Source organism: Bombyx mori, chromosome 22 (genome assembly GCF_030269925.1).
Source record: "Bombyx mori chromosome 22, ASM3026992v2".
Lineage (NCBI taxonomy): Eukaryota > Metazoa > Arthropoda > Insecta > Lepidoptera > Bombycidae > Bombyx > Bombyx mori.
This window is the reverse complement of record NC_085128.1, coordinates 7,609,399-7,632,401: the sequence shown is the minus strand read 5'-3', so window position 1 is coordinate 7,632,401 and position 23,003 is coordinate 7,609,399. Positions and strand designations below refer to the sequence as shown.

Genomic DNA, 23,003 nt, shown 5'->3' with positions numbered 1-23,003 from the left:
GATAAAGGGGATAGCCACCCAGCCGATGAAATAATGTTGCTACGTGACAGATGTGCCGAGTGACGGTACACGGGACACGTTCTAACATTATTTATACGATATGCAGATCATATGATTAGATATCGTGTTTCTTTTACGTGTCTTAAACTAAAGATTATGTGTCAAGGAAAAAAATCAATAAAAGATCCTTAACGCAAACGACTAAATCATTAGTAAAAAAATTTATTAGAATCTTTAACTTAATAATACTAGAATCGTTTTGTTGTCATTATTGAATAAAGAATTCGCAATAACTGTACGTAAGTATCAAACAAATTTTGTATTTTCCTTCAAAATATATACGTTTCGTCACAATATCCGCAAACGACACGTTATTATGTGCATAACATCCTGGCAATCGAGAGACGTTTCCGTTCAAGGAAAGATTCTTTTCATATATTTTCTTCTTTTTTTTTTCGAAGAGATTCACGTCCCTGTCCCTCACGAGAGCGGTGAGCGTCGCACAAAATTATGGGTCATTTATTAGCCACTTTGGCCCCGATTACAAATTGACGTGGATTAATGTCACCCGAATATCTCGTCACGTTTGAGTTATAACTGTTTTAGAACAAATTGCGTTCACTAGAATAGAGGTGCCGCTACAATAGTGGAAACCGACCGGTATTAAGCACTGTGGCTATTCAACTGGAATTTTTATTTCTTTTAGGATATGCTACCTCTAGAAATAAGACTCGAAATTACTGCGCGGGAAACTTTGCAAGCACTCAGGTAATTCTGTCAATAATAATTGTTTTACTGCTCTAACTCTGTCGAACTTTGTCGCGACAAGAGTATACTCATGTTCTCTACTTTGTACTCTAGTTCCGAAATAAAACAGATAACTAATCGTACTGTGACCGTAAAAAGTGTTTCGCCAGAAATATATTCAATTTTAAATCACTACTGAATTATTATGGCGAATAAATTGCCCACAAAAACAAGATAACGGTTTTTCTGTTCGTCTTTTTGGTTAAGATCACATTTCACTGGAAAACTAGACCATTTATATAATTAGCATTAATTTTAAGGTTTAATCTTGTATTTTGATTGTCTTTACATAATTTCCAAAGTTTCGAATATTCAACTTTTTCACGGATGGGTGTTAGTTGTCGCAAGCAGTAAATGCAATTTTAGTTATGTCTACGACTCACAAAACCCAAAGAAAATACCATACATTCATATATCTTTAATATTTAAAGGAAATACGAATTTAACACGTGTTCATGACCAACTTCGACGATGAGAGAAAAGCATCGTGAAATAAAAATAAAATACGGAATATTTATGCATATCCCTGATGGTAATCTCGTCTGAAGCCTTTCATTGGTGGTTACAATCATCCCGCCTGCATGCAGCGTTAAACATTATAATTGAGACTTCAAGTTTCAGACCTCAAGGTCATTCACGCTGTTATATTTATGGGCCCTCACCTAAGCCCAAGTGGGTTGTGAGCTCGTTCGCCATCTTTCGTTTAAAATATTTAAAAACTTCCTATTTAAAATCATAATAATATTATAACATAAGATGCTCGACATTAACATTATTACTTCAGGGGATCCACAATTATGAACTATTCGATGCCATTCTTGACCACATTAAAAACAGTATAAATTCAGGTTTTAGGTAGATTTTTATTGTGTTCTTCTTTTTACAGAGCAACCTTATTACATACACACTGGCATACGTTTACATTATTAGCCGAAGAAGATATACATTCTACATTATTTCTTCGAAAAGATCTTTTTCCTATTTTGTCGGCTCAGCCATTAAACCCGAAATGGCTTACGCTTCCTTCTAAATATTCACGACATATAATTTTCAGGTAATAACTGTACTAGTAACAAAGTAATTTTCCATTTGTAATTCTGAAAATAATGACAACACATGATTTTTTATAGGAGACTAGCAGAAATTTCAAGGCTTACCAGAGGCATTGTTGTACTGATATGCGACATCCATTACGCTAAGCTCGTTATAGATGAAGCTAAACGCCTTAACATGCTTGATGGACATTTTTTCTGGCTTTGGATTGATGCTTCAAAAGATTTTGATGTTTTTCACAACATCAACGATAAAACTCAATTTGTTGAGGATGACATTGCTGAGTTTGAAAATATGAAAGATGGGAGTGAAAACTTTGCTAAAGACAGCTTTGTTCGCAATAAGCGTAATGATGTAGACAATAATACAGTAAAGTATTCAACGGATTACCGACCACCTGTGATGGTGATGGATAAAATTAGCAATATAGCTGTAAATTTAAGTAAAAATAATATAAATAATAATTCAATAAGTCCAAATTTAACTAATCGTGTCAGAACAAATACGGAAATGTTCAGAACGCACAGTGTTAAAAGTAAATCGTTAAGTAAGAGTTTTAGTCAACCGTATGATAGTGATAGTCATATTATTGGAGAAAGTGATAGAATTGTATATAAAAAAGGCGTTGAAACTTCTAAAATAGAAAACATTTTTACTACGAAGGATAGAGAAACCTTCAGTAGGAATTATAGTAAGCGTGTTAGTAATAAAAAAATGAGAAACGAATCTTTTAATAAGTATGTAAATAGTATACATTTGAATGATACACCTAATACAAACAACGTATTAATCGAAAAGGATATAAGTAGTGTTAGCAACGATAAAAATTTAGATATAAAAGAAAACAATATATTATTAAGTGATTTCCTAATGAATCCCACGGTGCATGAGTCTTCAGGAGATAAGCTTAGAGATCCAATTGAGAAAAGAAGTGAAAAACTGTTTACGGAGAAATTTAGAAGTACTGAAGAAAGCCATGGAATAAAAAATGCAACTTTAATTTTCAACAGTCTTCCCGTAGGACTTCTGGCTTTGCATCCACAGCCGATGAAAATAGGTTGGTATTTTTAATTTTTTAAATCATTATTTGTAAATTTTAATGAAATTCATAAATTTGGCAGATCGTGTATATATTCGTGCAGCAGTAAGATTAATGGTTGGAGCATTACGTCGTGTTTTGCACGCTTGCGACGCTTGGTCTGCACAAGCACAGTTCTTCAGTGACGCAACAGCATCATGCTGGGATGAACCGAGTGATGTAGCTGCAGATTTTTCATTGGAATTTGTAAGGTAAGAAACAAATCACAGCTCTTATTATTTTAATTTAATAAAGCTAACAGGATAACAATTAGTGAATCCAGATTATTTTAAATCTATTAAATGAGTATTAACCGCTTTATTTTGAGCGATTCACAAGAAACGTTTACAAAATTTGAAGAATAATGGAGTAAGAATTTCCTTTAAAACGCAGTTAATAGTTTTTTATTAAATTCTCTGAAGCAACCTAAATACGTCCAAAGTTCAAAAGCGAACCTAGATAATTTATAAGTCAGTACATTGATCTATTGCAACTTTTGACTTCATTTATAGTATTTTCTAAATCAGTATGGTTTTAACAAATAGGTTTGGTTATATCTTTAAAGCCTCGAAACCTCCGAAGGATTTATTATACTTTTATGTATACACGGTGAAGACAACGGAAACATTTTTAATCGAACCACGGAAGATGTTAAAAAGCCACAGAAAAAATTACACAAGTGTAGTCAGTTCCTATTTATGCATTTACTGGTACCGATCCTTAAGAAAAGATTACTTGACGATGTTATTTAATTTCTTATTTTAGCTCTTTTACATATTTTGTGAGGACTTATATGTCTTTATTTAAGTTAACATTAGCATAACCATCATGTCTGCGAAGATCCGGTGCAATTATAAATATTAATTACTATTAACTAACATACTTTGAGTTTTATTTTTCAGACTAGTTCAGTTCAGAAAAATGGCAAATAGGCGCACAAAATAATCAATAATTTTGATACTTTTAAAATAAAGTCTCGCGAGGCTTATCAATAACAATATTTTGAAAACAAAAAATTATCAAGTTTTCGTTAAGATTTAGTACACATAGGAGACGGAAAATCGTGGGCCAAAAATGTAATAACTTGGAATGTAGTCTAAAAAATTTGTCATATTTTTTTATATAAGAATATAAAAAATCACCTCAATCCTCTTTCTGGGACCGGAGAAAAATGAGAAAGTTAGTTTTTGTCGGTATAACGGTGTGATCGATTTAATTAATCGATTACAGGATTATAAAAAGAAAAACATTGCACTAGGTAGTTAAAGCAAAGTAATTAAATGAACGATTTATACTTGTTGTATACAAGTACGGTATACGCCGGATTTAATTGCGATTATATACATAAATGAAGAAAAAGTCTATTATTACTTAACAAAGTAATATGATTATCGATTTCAAATCGATTAAAATCGATTGTATTTTTGATGACAGCTTTGACAGTAAGCTGACATGACGTTTGTTCATAGATTATACAATTATTTTTTGGCGCTTGTTGGTTTTTTCTGCTTTACTCGTTTTGTATTTTCGACGCATTTTGAGTGTGTATCTATCGGGCTGTTTTTATATTTTCAACGATCACTGCTTTATTATTACGGATTCCAACTCTGCCAGCCTTGTACGACAATTGCTTCTACACTGGACACCGAAGATCGCTCACACGTTTGACTTGAAATTGTTGCATTGGATACTGTAGAAATTATGGATCGCTGTGTGAATTGTGGGATAGCAATTCCATATTCCATACCTAATATATATCATTGATATTCACTCTTATTATGACATTTAAATGATTATCCAATGGATATAATAAACATTTACTTATGCTTAAATAAGTTATTATTCAGCTCTTTTAAAGAGATTGTAACATAACCTTGCTTAAATAAGTTATTATTCAGCTCTTTTAAAGAGATTGTAACATAACCTTGCTTAAATAAGTTATTATTCAGCTCTTTTAAAGAGATTGTAACATAACCTAACTTTTACTAAATCTTTATTAACTCGGCTCTCAGATTGAGAAAACTTTTATAATTTTCAGCAAGGTACTGATAAATCTGAATCTATTAATTCATATTAGTTTCATCACGTTACATTCGGGCCCAAAAATGTATGTAATCGTTTCAGTCTCCTTTAGTTTGCGATTTATTTGAATACAAAAAAGTCCATTTAAAAAACGAATTCACGAATGACACTTGCCTTATGAATGAATAAAGTAACAACGTTGTTATGATTGACAGAAATGTCGGCAGAATACTTGTCTGTCAGAAAATAAAGAAGTTTACAAACTTATATTTTATCATACGCCATAAGGGTAATATTATGGACATGCAATAATAGGATAGCAATAAATGTAGAACATCATCGTAAAAGTAAATTGGCTAGTGGGTCCGAGCGCGATGCAAGATTACTTTTATGTCTGTCCTGGCTAAAGGATGAAGCTCTGAGGCTTTATACCCGTGCTGAATAACGTAGCCTTGTCTATATGCATGTACAGATTACAATGTTTTTGCGTTTGTAAACAATTCTAAATTTATGTAGGCGCACTCTCGTCTGCCGCGGCAATAAAAAAAATACATAGGAGATATTTACAAGTACCTAAATATTCCATTGCGGTGCTTAGCTGTGGTCTCTTTGTGTATTGTGTATGTGCCTTCAAGCATCTCATGGATATTACCGGACTAATTCTGATTGTTATATACCTTATTTGTTTTCTTGGAGATCTGCTGATTTTTCAAAGTCCTAGCCTTTGCTGTTGCGAAGCTACCAAGCGAACTGAACCTCAGTTGGATTTGCGGGAAGCCCACAGACTCTGTTTACACTTCGCACACTTTTGAAGTCGTCGTGGCCTAAAGGATAAGACAATCGGTGTATTCGTATCTTGCGATGCAGCGGTGTTCGAATACCGCAGACGGCTACCAATTTTTCTAATGAAATGGGTACTTAACAAATGTTCACGATTGACTTCCACGCTTTTGACGGCATTTCGGTTTAAAGGGGGGGGGTTAGCCGTTGTAACTATACTGAGACCTTAGAACTTATATCTCAAGGCGGGTGGCGGCATTTATGTTGTAGATGTCTGTGGGTCACGGTAACCACTTAACACCAGGTGGGCTGTGAGCTCATCCATCAATCTATGCAATAAATAAATAAAAAAGTTTCAAAGAAAAGTTTAAGAAAAACTTCGCTTGTGATTAATTTCAAACTAATTCAATAAACATCGATAAATAATACATAATTGAGTCTCGGTGGGGTGGTTGTGGTTTATTAATCGCGGTGGTACCCGGCCCGTCGCTTCGCGCCGTGTGACCCGACATTGACGAGGGTAGTTCGACCATCAAATTTCGTACAAAATCTTTCTATATTTTATAACGGTTTCTATCATTCATTTTTCCCGTTTCTTCCAATTTCCATAGCACTCTATTTGTTTTTACTCTTGTAATGGTTTTAAGTATATGTTATGGCACTTTCGAATAAATGTAATAGAATAGAAAATAATTAAATATAGATGGCACCAGACAAAATCGGATCAAATGATAGGTTTCTACCGGGGTTCAATATTTTATATATTATATTATTATAAATTTTATAGATAACAACAAAACCTCTGAAATTGCATGTTCTCCGACGTAAAGGAACCTACCTTTAATATCATTACCATTAATTCTTCGATCCCATTTTACAAAATAGGTAGCTGTGTTCACGTTGTGATATCTACTGACTTCGGTAACCTATTATCACCAGATAAATCGTGCGTTCAACTTCCCATCTAGCGCTTTGCAAACGTGAACGATTAACCATTTTGATATGCAATAATTCCGGAAATGTTAAAACATTTAAAATGAATGAAATGAAATTCTCAGTGAAAAATTACTTACAGAAGTATGTTTTTAACAAAACGACCCATCGGGGATCCAACGTACGGTGAGGTCAGTAAGTAATGGATTCAACATAATGAAAATATCGGTTGCGGAATTTCTTTCATCCGCCAGTACATGGAGGAATACTTTTGCAAGCTATTATTATATTCATTAAGTAAAAATACGATTGATTTTGAGATTGTATTTTCTGGCTATCCGCTATATAGTTAATTTATTAGATCGACTAATATAATATTGTTTTTACCAATTGAATGTAAAGATGAATAATTAATTATAAATACAGTACCTGCTTTTACAGTTTACTACCAATGTTGCGTAAGTCTTATTTTTTTTTTAATTTTTTTTTTCCTACCTAAGCTGATAGCCCTAGGGTCTATTTCAGCGTAACCCTAACTTTAGTAGGTGAGCTCACGGGGCTCAAACCTGATGACGTTGCTAACACGAACCCTAGCAAGAGCCGTGCTTCGCAGAATCTACCACCGGATCGGAAACGCGACCCACTGAAAAGATCCGGCGAGAAACTCAGTGGGCTGTGTCTGAGAGTTAATTTACCCGTCGAGCCCTTCGTCGCAAGCGACGGGTTCGACGAGAACGGTGACCGGTGCTTGAAGTACCTAAAAGCACCGTTAGTGGATTGGGAGGATCCGAGATGACGTGTTTTGGGCGACGTCGACTGCTTTCCATTCTGTCCGCAGGATCGGGAATGAAGTCTTATAAGGGACGCATCTACTTAACAAAAATCGCTTCCAAACATATTTTACTAAGAACGGTCCTTGATTAATAAATTGGCTCTTCCCATGAGGTTTCACAGAAGTAGGATGGATAAGCTTTTAAGCTAGTCTCGAGTTAGAATCATTTTTGTCGCTTTGGAGAACTGGCAGACACGTGCAAACTGCTGTGGAACTTCGGCTATGACTATGAAACGAGGAGCATCATTTTCTCCGATATCATCTTTCTGTGGTACGCGGTTACACTATTTTTGGAACGAAGTTTCTTATGGGACTATGCGGAGGGATACCCTAACCGGGAAAAAAACGTCCGTAACGTAAGATTTTTATTATGTATGTATAGTCTTAGTATGATGGCTATACAGTGTCTAACGTATAGTCTACGTGATGACGGTTATTTTATTTATTGCTCATATGGGTGGACGAGCTCACCGCCCACCTGGTGTTAAGTGGTTACTGGAGCCCATAGACATTTACAACGTAAATGCGCCACCCACCTTGAGATATAAGTTCTAAGGTCTCAGTATAGTTACAACGGCTGCCCCACCCTTCAAGCCGAAACGCATTACTGCTTCACGGCAGAAATAGGCGGGGTGGTGGTACCTACACGTGCGGATTTTTTGCGGATTCCATATTTTTCGCGATTCTACATGTCATATGACTGCTGCAGTGGCGCATTTCATCATTGTTACTTACAACTTACAATAAACAAACAAATATATTTCCTTATAATTTACTCATTATAAATGATGTATTTTCTGTTTCGTTTGAGTTCGTACAATGAGGTTTCTCTCGTTTATCTCTCGACTTCCAGTTTTCGTTGTATCTGACAACTTGAATTGTATGCCTATAAGTTATTTGTGGTTTAAATATATATATTTAAATATTCTCATAAAATTAATACAATTTTATTTATATGATTCGCAGGGTTTTTTTCAATGCGTGAATAGACGAGTGAATGTGGCGTTATGGTTACTGAACATGACATTTACGTTTCGTTGTTCAAATAAAATAAAATATTCAAACGGTAGCTTGTTTCACTAACAATATAGTTAGTTACAATGTCGTTCGTGTGGATAAACTTAAAATATAACGTTATGACTTAATGGTTAATGTATGCTTAATCCTTTATGAGGCCTTTCGGGACCACTTATCAAAACTTAGTTTAGACCTAATATAAATACGGAATAGTTTATTTAAGGAATCTTCGGATAAATTTCATTTGTGTTTATTCAAACAATATTGAATTTAAAATAACTCGGAAATTGGTTTAGAAGCTTTTCTAAGTCTAATTGGAACGAAGTTCCTTACGGCAGGCTTGGAGGAGATAGGGATTTTGCTGCGCGACCGAACTGAAAAAAATGTGATAGTAAAACCGTAAGAAAAAGCCCGTGGAATAAAACCGTTAAATGAGACGTGCGCAGGCGCGACAGCCGTATACACAAGCGAGTAGTGTATAATACCTTTCTCTTTCTCCTTTTTGTAATTATTTCTATTTCTATGTAATTTTATGTTGTCAAAAAAAATAAAGAGACATATTTTGTTATTTTAATTGATAATTTGAATTAAGATTTTATTTTATTTTATATAATTTATTATTTCCTAAAATACTGAATTTCCTAAATACTTTCTTGTACTTAAATAAAAACTAATCAGCAAAATTTAAGAAAAAAATCAAGAAAACCTACATAAAATTCAGCACTTTTTTTTTTGCAAATTGTGTCGATTCTACTTTAGCCGCAGGAACTTCGTTCCTACCTGGTGTCCCACGACACTACATCTTTTTTTATATACTAATATACATTATCAGACTCTGACTTTACTTTGCCAATCACAGATGCAAATTTCTTTAATGAAATATTTCCTGAACGAATTGTTAAGGCTGTGATATTCTATTATACTCTGTATTCTCATACTGAGAGCCAAAATTAATGAACGACGAAGTAAATAAGTTTGAACATGTTATGTACCTCGTTGACTAGATATTATGACGACAATTTCTGACTTTTTTCTTTAATAAAACAAAATAAACGCGGTGCATTTTCATATCAATTTCCATCCATAGATTATTCTTTGGCTAGTTCAATTACATCATTATCAGCTATTCCAACACGTTCATTGGTAAGTCAAGTAAAAGGCTGAAATGTATTGCAGTTCAAAAAGCTATCCAAAAAAACAATTTAGTAAGTATGTCCAATAATACTTAATGTATACACTATCAATACAAACAGCTACGGGTTTCTTATTTTCACGTAACCAAGTTAGTTGAGAAGCCAAAGAGATCTCCAAGCAACGAATTCAAGAGCTTCTCTGGCACTTGACCTCTTTGATAGTGGTATCGGAAGGCGCACGTTCTTGGAACGAAGCGTTATTCAATAAAATACGTGATCCGCAACCGATATCCATGTCGAAGTAAGGACGTAATGTATCCAGAAGACGCGTGTAAACGTTCAGGACTTGGCAATGATTAATGGCAGGCCCTTGAATCAACTCATTACGCTTCCAGCAAAACGACACTTCCTGGATTATATAAAGTTTTAAGGCTATTTAAAAAGCCCGGGTGAAACTTTGGTGACATATAGAATGTTTCTTTTGTTTAAAAAAGTTATGTGACTAGGCAGGAACGAACTATGATGCTTTTTTTTAGTAGTACTAGTAGTAATAGTGGATGAGGGCTCTCTCTTTATCAGAGTTAAAAGTTGTGGTAAAATGTATAAAAACTTTTAAATGTCACAGCGGTATCAACTTTTTTAAATATACCTTGTTCAAAATTAATGTATTGGATACGATATGTTTTAATAATATAAATTTAAGCATGTTTCTAGCCTATTTCTCAATTTCATTACTAAAAACTACCTACAATTACTTTTTATTCACTTCTTGTAAGTGCGTTCATACTTCGACCAAAATCTCATGTCTACGATGTTGGTTCTTTTTTTAACTGTGATTAATGAAATAAAAAGTACAGATTTACTTACAAAAATTTTTTTTATTGCTTAGATGGGTGGACGAGCTCACAGCCCACCTGGTGTTAAGTGGTTACTGGAGCCCATAAATAAATGCGCCACCCACCTTGAGATATAAGTTCTAAGGTCTCAAGTATAGTTACAACGGCTGCCCCACCCTTCAAACCGAAACGCATTACTGCTTCACGGCAGAAATAGGCAGGGTGGTGGTACCCGCGCGGACTCACAAGAGGTCCTACCACCAGTAATAGCATTTTAAAGCCCTTAAGGCTTAATCCTATGCTGTGGTGTATCTAATAATATTTTAAAACGTATTAACCGGATATCATGAAAGCCACAACGCTCTTGTCGTTGCCGGTCGCCACTAGAGTTATCCAAATTAAGCCTTGTTCATTGGTTTTATCCATAATATATACAGACGGGTACACTACTATTTCATAAAACTATATCTAAAACCATTTGTTAGTTAGCCGTCACAGCGAGTTCACTAGAGTGAACAAAGAGAAAATAGATGTTTATATGTGACCTGTACTTTACAGAAGTTAAACAAAAACGTTAAACGTTAAAACAACAACCCCATTGTGCAAACTATTGTATTATTTACACTAACATAATGAAGCGCTGGTTTCTGTACCGCCATATCCATCCTACATAACAAACGTTTCACCGAGTTTACAAATCTTTATTGTTTTAGCTCAGAAAATTTTACATAAATCATTTCTCAACATAGTATAAAACAAAGTCGCTTTCTGTGTCCTTATATATGTCTGTCCCTATGTATGCTTAAATCTTTAAAACTACGCAACGGATTTTGATGCGGTTTTTTTTAATAGATAGAGTGATTGAAGAGGAAGGTTTATATGTATAATAACATCCATTAAATAGTCCATAAAATAGGAGAAATCAATAACAAGTTACAGTTTCCGAAGCGAAGCGAGGGCGGGTCGCTAGTAGTTAATAACCAGAACATTTTTGATTGAGTAGGTTATGATAACAAAACAACTTCTTGGCGCTGTACGCAAAAACTCTTCACAGAATGATAAAAAAAAAACTAAATTAGGACTTGAAAGCATTTTTATCACTTGCTTGGGCGTTTTCTTTTATCAAGAATATTTCGTAATTCTGATCGGATATACCAGGAGTTGGTTAACTTAATTTGCAACCTAAGCTTTGTAAACATCCCAAAGAAAATATCAAATTTTTCGTTGTAGTAAAATGTTACCACTACTCTTTACAGTTTAAATAATTCACAACATCACAACTTCAAACAGCGTTTCAACTGGTCCTATAACGTGATGAACATAACTAAAAAATACTGGACTAATTCTGCAAAAAAATCTAACCTGGTCCTTTTCACAAACTTTGGATAGCATTCATAAAGAATTAAATAAATATGATAACTTTAAAGTTGACTGAATTATAGATGTGGAGTACTTATAGTTTTGGTTCAAATCCAAGTGGTTCATATTATAGTAAATTGGTTTGAGTTGCATGGAAGCAAATATTGGCCCCTTGCCAGCTTTTGGAAGCTGACTCAGCAAAACGATCGCCATCTATTGACATGTCTTGACGTAGATAGTTTCCCTTTTAAGTTGGTTGAGAAATTAGGACGACTAAATAGGTCAGGCCAGAAATATAGCTCAGGCTAACTTACGCTTTTACTTTAAGCTTTAACTCTTTTATTGCATTCCTAAAATGCTTCTATTTTAACAGATAAATCATGCTTTTATCAGTTCTTGATATGTGTAAATCCACGTAACAGGTAGAAAACATATTAATATAATAAAATAAGAGATATTTTAATATAAGTTACATAGTTAAAGTAAAGTTACAAACTACATAAAGGTTTTTTTTACATAAATAGTCAAAATGTTCAAATGATAATAGCTTATATCTTAAGAGTGATGTTTTAATTACATATTATATTAATTAAATGGATTTGTTAACGTAAAATGCCGTCCAATACTAGATATTATTAAATTTGTTTATAATATTTTTTTTCTCCTATCGAGAACAATTTTTCAATGAAATTAAAATAATCTTAAGCTTAACAGAACTAAATCATTTTCGTTTGATTTTAGAGAGACAAGATTAGCAACAGAAGCTGTCTTATCAGGTGGTACAGAAAGGCGGGAAAGTGCACTCATGGCCAAATTTGCATTTCTAAACCTAGTTCAAGGCACAGATGGTAATAATATTTGGAGGCAAGTTGGGCAAGTAGAGGGTCGTAATGTTCGACTTCATACGATAGTTTGGCCGGGTGGAAGATTTGTTGCACATGGACATTCTGATGGAGCAAGAACAATATTTCGTATTGTCACGGCTCTTGCACCGCCTTTTGTAATGGAAGGAGAATTAGATGAAGACGGTCAATGTCTAAGAGGATTATTGTGTCATCGACCGCAAACGTCAGATCGTGATAATCTAACCCTTGCATTCAATGAATTAGAAAGGGACACTGATCCGGAGCCTGATGATTTTTTCTTTCCAACACCTAAACCAACTGTAACAAAAATGGCCACACATTGTTGTTACGGCTTAGCCATGGATCTTTTAGAAAATATTGCACAAGAACTTGAATTTGATTTCCATTTATACATTGTGGAAGACGGTGCCTACGGATCAAGACAACTTGTAAAAACTTTTCGCAGTTTTCACGAATATACTAGACCTACAGACAAATATATGACTTTGCACGATGAAAACTACAGGTCACAATATAGAAACGATTACACTATCTTACAACAGACGTCTGAGATACCGTTAATTTCCGATGACCTCGAAGATGAGGACGTAATGAAATGGAATGGGGTTGTAGGAGATTTAGTTTCTGGAGCTGCGCATATGTCCTTTGCTGCCTTAAGCGTCTCTTCAGCTAGAGCGGAAGTTATCGATTTTAGTCAACCTTATTTTTTTAGCGGTATTTCCGTATTGGCAGCTCCAAATCAAAGACCAGATATACCTTTACTAGCTTTTCTTTTGCCCTTTTCGCCGGAGTTGTGGATTGCAATATTTACATCGTTAAACGTGACTGCGATTGCCGTTGCAATATATGAATGGTTGTCACCATTTGGACTGAATCCGTGGGGTCGTCAGAGATCAAAGAATTTTAGTATTTCCAGTGCTCTGTGGGTGATGTGGGGGCTCCTGTGTGGGCATTTGGTAGCATTTAAAGCACCCAAAAGTTGGCCTAATAAGTTTCTTATCAACGTCTGGGGTGGATTTTCTGTAATATTTGTTGCAAGTTATACTGCAAACATAGCTGCACTTATAGCTGGATTATTTTTTCATAACGCTGTCGATGATTTTCAAGGAGGTGATAATGTGAGTAAAATAGTTATAATTACTTAGGTTCATCTTTATGCGATAAAATAATCATCACGAGATTGAATCGAAATACTATAATTGAATTAAACTTATACACTGTGAAGTGTACACTGTGACAAGTACTTAATCCATTTTGATTTCAGTGGCTTTCGCTTAAAGTGGGGACCGCAAGATCATCCGTAGCTGAATATTATGTTCAAAGAAATAATCCGCATTTGGCCCAGCAGATGCGTCGCTATGCCCTCCAGGATATCGAAGAGGGTATTCAACGGCTTAGGTCGGTATTATGGAACATTTATTTTGAGTATTTTAACGATTTTTTCTGGTATAAACCGGTTATCAGTTTATATTTTACTCATCTCTCAAGGTGAGTGGCGACATCCATATTGTTAAATTTACGATGCCTACTTTACCGTTAATTAGAGTCTAGTTTAAAAGATTGGAAGCCACTATGCTGTAATGTCTATGAGCTCATCTTCCCATCTATGACAGCTAAATATGCAGTTTTACGTGTAAAATATCATTATTGCTATTTTCTAAATAATACAACATTCAATGAACACACTTCAGCGAAATGCTATTAACAGCCTTTTCGGCGAATTGACGATTTGAAATCTCACATTGACAACAGTGAATAACGATTTGGATGCTGTGACGAAACAATGGAAAACGGAACCGTTTTATGAACTCATAAAGTTTGAGGTTCTCCAATGGCCACTTTATTCTTTTATTAGATCTGCTTTATATTCCGATTTAGTACGCCGTTTCGCATTTCATCAATTAGACTATAAACTGATTTACTATTGGACTCATTTGATCCTCATTGAATTCAACATTTTTATATATATATCGACAAAGCAGCTCAGTAGCTTCTTATTTTCTGTTGACCAAAAGAATTTAAGTATTGTTTCGTTTGAAATTTGGTTTTGTTTCACTTTCATAAGAAAGAACTATCAATAATCAAACAAAAAACAAAATTAACCTTAAGCATGTCGTATAACAGTGTTTCCATCATTCGGCGAACAAAAAATATATTAAATTTTGTCTTAAATCGCCTTAAATTGTCTTAAATTTATTTATACCTCGATAAATTGCTAAGTTTGATTACAGAAACGGAACACTAGATCTCTTGATATCAGACACTCCTGTTTTGGATTACTATAGAGCAACCGATCATGGATGTAAGCTTCAACGTGTGGGCGGTCGTACTCTGGCAGAAGATACCTATGCTATTGGCATGACAAAAGGATTTCCATTGAAGGCATGTAAAAGTTTACAATTTGGTTTGGTTTATAATTTTTTAATCTGAGAAACATAAATCATTGTGCATACATAATTGTTATAGTACTTAAATTGAGGAACTTGACTTATAGTTACATAAGTGAGTGGTCGATTGCGATGGCTGAGTAGTGAAGACTTTTAGGATATAGGAGAGAAAGATTGATGGATGACGCACGCGAACCTCCTAATGGTGTGATCGATAGTAGGGTGTCATGTAACCCCGGCTCAGCCGATTATACGTCATTTTATCTTGACGTTGTTCAATATACCACTGAGGTTTACGTGGATCAGTGACATAAATCAACGGCTCAGAAATAATTTTTGTTCCGTCGGTGACGGCGCGTTTTTACAGAAACCCCTTTGTGGCACTTCGTCAATATACTAGACAAACGATCTCCTTAGTATCATATATTTTCGTTCTCGTTTATATAAAGTTATATTTTAATTTAAAATTGAATGTCTATTGTTGTCCGTAATAGAAAAAAGTAGCAATATTTAAATCTTTAATTGTTAGTTTCTCATTTAAATTAAGATTGTATTATCACATTGTTAAGTAATCAATTATCGCGTCACCTTATATCCCTTTCTCGAACCCAACTGCTTTGGTTGAGTTTTGTCTGATCCGAATTTCGGAGATAGGTGGTTGAGCGACAGGGATTTTTAAATAAAAAACTGAGTAATTAAGCCTTCTAATCATATAACAGAGGTTAATATTTTTTTTCACGAATTTGATTTTTAGCGGATTCCACGTATAAATGATGCACATAATATTGTTTGACTCTGCAATAAAGCAATGGCTCATTCTGATATTTTATGATTATATTAGTTTTCTAATACAGTTGAGAATATTATGATGTTTTTCACGTTAATTGTGATCTCTCACGCCGAATTGGTATTTTGATAAGTGAACAACGTAAAAAAAACCCCATAAAACTACATTCAAAATATATTTTCACAGGACAGTATATCTTCAGTTATAGCTAAGTATTCGTCGAATGGATATATGGACATATTAACTGAAAAATGGTACGGCGGTCTACCTTGTTTTAAACTCAGCCCAGATTATGGCATTCAACCGAAACCTTTAGGTAAGTGGTAAAACTGTTACACAAATTTCTAGAAAAAATAATTAATGGAGGCATTTCAGAATTTTTTTTCATGGTTTGTATAAGTTTATTGTCAGAAAAGACTTATTATTAATTCGAGAAAGAGTAAACGTCTTAAATTTGGATAGGACAACTTTTACCAGAACAGCCAGTTTGTATACTATACTTAAGAATTATAAGGTTATCGAAATTAGTATGTTTGTTTTTAAGTTTTCTCTTAAGATATTTTTCAAAGTATGTATTATTTTACTTAGAATCTTAAACCAAAGAAAATTTAATTACATGTCACTACTTTAGTGTGTATTCGTTCTCACGTATCCATATAGTCAGATGGCTCGTCTCTGGCGGAAATTTCATTAGAATTTATCGCCATCCCTGCGTTAATCCGCCCCTAGCGTCGCGCGGCGAGGGAAGCGGTATTACCACCGACCGACCTAAAAGATTAAACATGGGATTTATCGTTTGAAAAAATGAGCCGACACCAAGACTATATTTACTTTTTCAAAACAAATTCGTAGCCTTGTTAACAATAAAACAGGATTATATAATATTATATAACTAATTGCAATAGACTAAGAATCAATACAAATCTGTAAATGAAGTAAAATAAATTTTGAGTATTTTCGATACGAAGCTCTCAACTGCAATGGGTTAACTTCACTTTTTATGATGGCAATAAAATTGTACCATCCCGATCTTTTCTACAATACTAGCTGCCGCTACAGTACAAGCTTTTACAGCTGTTAGATATTGCGAAGAATGTCTCGTATAAAAGTTGAAAGTTTGCAAAATTGCAATTACTGCTTGTCCAACTTGGATTTTGTTTCAAAAATTTACTTAAATCTAAATTATATTATTAGTCAAAAAATATCTCCGATGAATAAGTATTCTGGTAATTTTTGGGGATTTTACGAGCTGAACACAAACGTCAATCTGTTACGTATCACGTAAAGGAAATAATGTTTTCTAATTTAAAAAAATATTTTTTCCTATTTTTAATCCTTGTTTAGATTTCACTAATCTACGTTTTTATTTCACAGTAAAATTTTCCGGTAATTATACTATACATTTTTGCTTGATAAAATCATCATGTTTAAATGGTCTACGAAAAATAATATTAAAAACGTTATTAACGATACAATACTTAAAAAAATCAGGCTCGACCTTCAATTTGTATGATCAATCAACGTAACATGCCACTGGACATCTAGCAAATTGCCGATTTGATGGATTACATAATAGAGCCTGTACATCGTAAGCACCGAACATGAGTTAATACGAAAGGAATTTCTTTGTAACGGATCAAACGGCATCGATATAAAATAAAAAGAAAAATATGAGCGCAATATTTCCTATTGAAATCCGATTGGCTTTTATTTATGAATCCTAACAAATTTATTATCATCTTTCGGAAATCTTGACGGGGTTGAGTTCAGTTGTGTTCTATTTTAATGAAACAATGAAAGACATGTCAAAGACAAGTAAAGCCCTCTGCTATTGCTGAAATCCAGGAGACGGTGACTGTCTACCTACAATTAAGCCAAAAAGGCAAAAAAACATTTTTCATTAACAAATTACATTATTTAATAGTTCAACATTAAACATCCTTAATACAATCATAAATGTGATTCTAAAATTTGATTCGCGGAACTGAATTCAAAGAAAATGAACATCAAAAGGAAAGAAAGAAATAAAGTAATAATTTAATTGCCTCCTCTGTTTTGCAAGAAGAATTCATTTATGAATTATTAAGTTAAATTTTTTAGGGACTGCTACCATCAAATATTTTTTAACGCTTAATATTGTTTTAGGTGTGGCGGCTGTGGCTGGTGTTTTTATTCTTCTTGGAGTAGGAATGATCGTTGGAATTATCATTTTGATTTTCGAACATCTGTTTTATAAATACACTTTACCTATATTAAGGCATCAACCGAAAGGAACAATCTGGAGGAGCAGGAACATTATGTTTTTCAGTCAGGTATCTTTGAGATTATAATCATGTTCACATTCCACATCAAAGGTAACATCTGTTTGGGCGCAATATATAATGTTTATTTACTAATCTATATAGTTTTCATATTATGGTCACCAGAATACGTTGCTCGTTTTATTGTAAACGGTTTTTGTACGGATCTACAGTTTAAAGATACTTTGTTTGCCTTATTCAAGCGCGAAGCCAAGATGGCTTCTTGTGGGATTAAGTCGACCGAACAACGCTCCACATCGGATTTTAACACTGAAAGAGCTCTTGTCTTGGCCGCATAATCTCCTCGGATTGCATTTCCAACACTTGTAGTTCGTGCGCTTTGTTACGCGCAGCTTTACCATTTGTATATTTTTTCAGAAACTATACCGATTTATCAATTGTGTTGAATTGGTATCGCCGCACCATGCCGCCCGAGAATTAGTCAATACAATACGCCAAGGTCATTTCACTTCTCTGTTCCAAAAGAGCGTTAAAAGGGTATGCTATTTACCATTTTTAATTCAAGATTACTTTAATGTTAATTTCAAATAATAATAAAAACGAAGTTCGTTTCACAATTTTTATTTATTTATTGCTTAGATGGGCGGACGAGCTCACAGCCCACCTGGTGTTTAATGGTTACTGGAACCCATAGACACCTACGACGCAAATGCGCCACCCCACCTTGATACCTCACTAAATCATGTAATATCAGATTACGATAGGAGAGAACGTTTGTTTCAGAAGGAACATGAACAGCGCAGGCGTCGTAAGAGTAAAGCGCAATTGTACGAAATGATTCAAGCGATTAGAAGGTAAAAGATACATAATTTTTTTTTCTTAATATTTGTGTAAAATAACTTTCTAATTCTGAATTTCATTTATTGATAGAGTACAACAACGGGATCACTCTTTGGGGTCTATTAAAGAACAAGAGCCAGTTGATACATCTGAGACAACAGAAGAATTAACTGAATCAAAGTTTTTATCCCCGTCACCCGACACATCGCACCGCTCACCAAGACAAGGTCGTTCACCTCGACAGCTTCGTTCGCCTAAAGGTCGTCGAAAAAGATGCAGTCTCGCAGGATTAAACGTTAGGAGATTTAGTACCGATTCAGTGTTGGGTTCAGATTCTGTTTCCAATATTTATGAGAGAACTTGCCACAACATAGGCAGACGACTTAGTCGAGATGTCAGCTGCTTAACAAATTCCCCTCCAGATTTAAACACCCGATTGCGAACACCGTCTCCGATGATAAGACGGACCGAAGCTTCTTCAACCCGTTCTTACCAAGACGTATCCTTAAGATCCGAAAATTATGTTAGCACAGATGCTCCAACGTCTCGAGCGAGTATAGATATTTTAATTTCTGATGAACATGATATACCTCCTGCGCCACCATATCCTAGAGTTTCTCCGGCGGGTGCTCGATCCGAACTTTCCTTACTATCTGAAGAAGAGTTGATTAGACTTTGGCGAAGTTCAGAACGCGAAGTCAGAGAGGCTTTATTAGCAGCACTACAAGAAAGACGGGCGAACTTAGATCCCAAAGAAGATCCGGGATGAATAGAATTATCTATGCGAGACTTGGAATGGTACAGATCTGTAGAGGATTTATTTGTGAATCTCATAGCTTTTCGATTTGAGGGAAGTAACGAGTTATGGATATGTGCCCGTGGGGGCTGAGCTAGTGCCTTTTTATATTGTTTGATGCGGACACGCCAATTGGCGTTTGTAGATTAGTAGATAGTCAATCGGTGTTCATTTCAGTGTCTTGAATCGTTGTCGTGTTTGAGATATCTACATTTTGTTGTTATTTCAGTATTTTATCTGCGTCAAACAATTTAAACTATGGTACTGGAGAATTAACTTTTTTGGGGTCGTTAACGTCCAGACTAGGTTGTAGTTAAATTTGGCACTATAAATAATGTTACTGATAAAACTTATTACAAAGTGAATAATAGCTATGATCAGAAAATTTGAAGTGCTTTAATAATAATTAGTACTAATTATATCTAAAGGAATACGTTTTTATAGTTGTCAACTAAACTTGTTTAGTGTTAATAAATTGATATTTGTGTTTTTATATTGATGAGTTAAGTTATACCGAGAAAATTCTTCATGATAATTATATGGTATTTATATAACTCAAAAGATAATTATATATTATAAAATTGAAAAAAAAAGCACGTGCATTTCTTATTTAGTTCGATAAAACGTATTTATCAAAGTTAAACTCCTTGCTCGTATTTAAATTTAATTATTTGAATAATGAAAGGCTATTGATAATGATTATTGGTGACAATGCGAATTAATAAATGTTTAAACTTCAAGGTTCTAATAGTATTCATTCCTCCAATATTCTATAATATCTAATATGTGAAAATGATAAAGTTTCAAAATAACATATTTGATGTTAATATATTAACATAACTTAGCTGAAATATAATTAACTGTCAAGCGTATTTAAAAATATTTCCTGACTAGAAATTCAACACTTCTTCTTAGATTTGCACCTCGTAGTTTTTAGTTTAGTCTTTTTCCCTTTTTCTATAAATATACTTACTATAAGTACTTAATCATTTAAACTGCTAAGTCTTAATCCTCTTTTCATCCTTTCAAACACTATACATAACTGATTCATTCTAATTCCTATTTTGATTTAATATTATGTATTCATTCATTGATAATGTAAAACAATATAATATATAGTTACTTTTACTTTTTGTGTAGGATTGAGTGCAATAAAGGCCTACATATGAAATAATAGATTTTATTTCAATTTAGATTTACTATAGCGTGTGTTTTAATAACTTTTTTATGATTTATATTTTTAAAGCAAACAAAACGATTTCGTAATCTCAGAACAGGTTATTGAAGCAATTTGAATTATTAAAATTTGGACCAAAATTTGTTTTATGAATTTAGGTTAAATGAATTTTAATTATATGAAAAAAAATATTAGATAAAATCTATTGGATGTGATTCATCTAGTGATATACAAAGTCTTATGCATTTCTCTCTTTAGAGTAGTAGGCGTCTACAAAATGAAAATTATAAAATTGATTTATCTAGATAAAAATAGGGATAAACATACATAATCTAAGGGTTATTATTATTATCACGTAAACATAATAAGTTGCCTTGGAACAATTAATTCAGATTGGTTGATATTATAATGAAACTGATACTAGTAAGAGTATTGTGCTCTTAATTATTTTTTGGTTTCATACATATATAGGGCGCAAAAAGCCTTTTGGATTCAACTAAGTTTGTTAGTTATATTTTTGGTTACTGTAATTTTATATCAATGCTAATTGAATTTCGTGATCACATTTACTTCACCGTTTTCATGTTTTGGACAGAAAATAATTATACACAAATAAAAAAAAAAATAGATAGTAACAAACATGAAGTATTCTAGTTATAAATATATGTTGATGTAAGTTGATGATACAAACATACCTATTAAAAAAAGTTCAACACTCAATGTACCGAAGCTAGGACTTCATTCAAGAGCAAGTACATTTAGACAGTGAACACCAAGTATCTTCAACAAAGATACTGATACCTACCGAGAAGCAAATACGTACTGGCAATAAAAATATCCTAAGGATAGTTTTGAATCTCGTTTGGTTTTGACAGCCTTGAATAAATGTCCAATGCAAAGGTATAGCACGACGCTTTCACTTCGGTAATTTGAAAGTACTGAGGCTTTGTTTAAGCGTTGCTCACTGGTGAAACTAATCACGACAAAATCTTTATGACTAGATTGGAAAGGCAGTTGGTGTTCATTTAGTTGGAATATTTTGAGATTTAATTATTGTAGCTAGAAGTTGAAGCATTTTTTTTCTAAAAGCTTATGATTGATAATCGCGTCTGAGATACTCTGCGTCTTCGTATTTTCAAGTCACCAATTAATTTCCTTGGAAATAGTCAGTTAATCGATTAATCAATAAATATCTTGTAGTAAGTGATTGTAAATAAATTTATTAATGTTTTAAATGAAACGCCAATTTTAATGTTAGTAATTTATTAGAAAATAGCAATAGTTCGTAAATTTTAATGTACTTAACGTGAATGAATTGATATTTAGATGCAATACGTTTGCATAAGATAAGGCAGTGTCAAAAATTATGTGTGGGACAGCATTGGAAATGTTCAATTGTTGGTTTTCACCTTGAATTGTATGCATGTACCAATGTTTCCATTGTTTTTAAATTTAAACTCATACCTAAATCATTCCTGTGATTTTTAACTCAATTAATAAAGTACACAATTTTAACAATGGATGTCCTACTTTAACTTTAACCAATTAAATAGATGAATAAATAAAATATTTGTGCCATAAAATTGTTTTATTGCCTCGTAAACCTTTTAAGACTAAACTAACGTTAGGTAGTTAAAATAAAAATAAAACACAACTGAACCTCCTGTGAGTCCGCGCGGTTACCACCACCACTATTCCTGCCGTGAAGCAGTAATGAGTTTCGGTTTGAAGGGTGGGGCAGCCGTTGTAACTATACTTGAGACCTTAGAACTTATATCTCAAGGTGTCTATGGGCTCCAGTAATCACTTAACATCAAGTGGGCTGTGAGCTCGTCCACCCATCTAAGTAATAAGAACAATTAATACAAGAACCAAACAATTTCAAATCATTAAAGATTCCAATTTTGGACAGTTACTCAAAAGTCAAGGTTAAATCATAATTTTTAACCTTGCGTCTCAAATTGTGAAAAACGACTAAAATCAAAAGGGTTATTGTAAGCTCAAGATCACATCCTCTAAGGCAAAAAAAAAACAACGTA

General features: G+C 33.7%; 1 protein-coding gene across 1 annotated transcript in view; it reads left to right on the top strand.

Moving 5' to 3' along the window:
- LOC101741124 (uncharacterized) overlaps window positions 1-22,547 on the top strand; it is a 134,870-nt gene extending 112,323 nt beyond the window's left edge. Inside the window, exons 4-15 of the mRNA XM_021351791.3 lie at window positions 707-768; window positions 1,694-1,861; window positions 1,938-2,917; window positions 2,982-3,150; window positions 12,592-13,834; window positions 13,981-14,114; window positions 14,948-15,098; window positions 16,077-16,206; window positions 18,036-18,202; window positions 18,569-18,688; window positions 18,935-19,005; window positions 19,082-22,547. Of these exons, the coding sequence (XP_021207466.1) occupies window positions 707-768; window positions 1,694-1,861; window positions 1,938-2,917; window positions 2,982-3,150; window positions 12,592-13,834; window positions 13,981-14,114; window positions 14,948-15,098; window positions 16,077-16,206; window positions 18,036-18,202; window positions 18,569-18,688; window positions 18,935-19,005; window positions 19,082-19,760 (4,074 nt within the window). The 3' untranslated portion in view covers window positions 19,761-22,547. The remainder of the gene's footprint in view (window positions 1-706; window positions 769-1,693; window positions 1,862-1,937; window positions 2,918-2,981; window positions 3,151-12,591; window positions 13,835-13,980; window positions 14,115-14,947; window positions 15,099-16,076; window positions 16,207-18,035; window positions 18,203-18,568; window positions 18,689-18,934; window positions 19,006-19,081) is intronic.
- The last annotated feature ends 456 nt before the right edge of the window (window positions 22,548-23,003 follow it).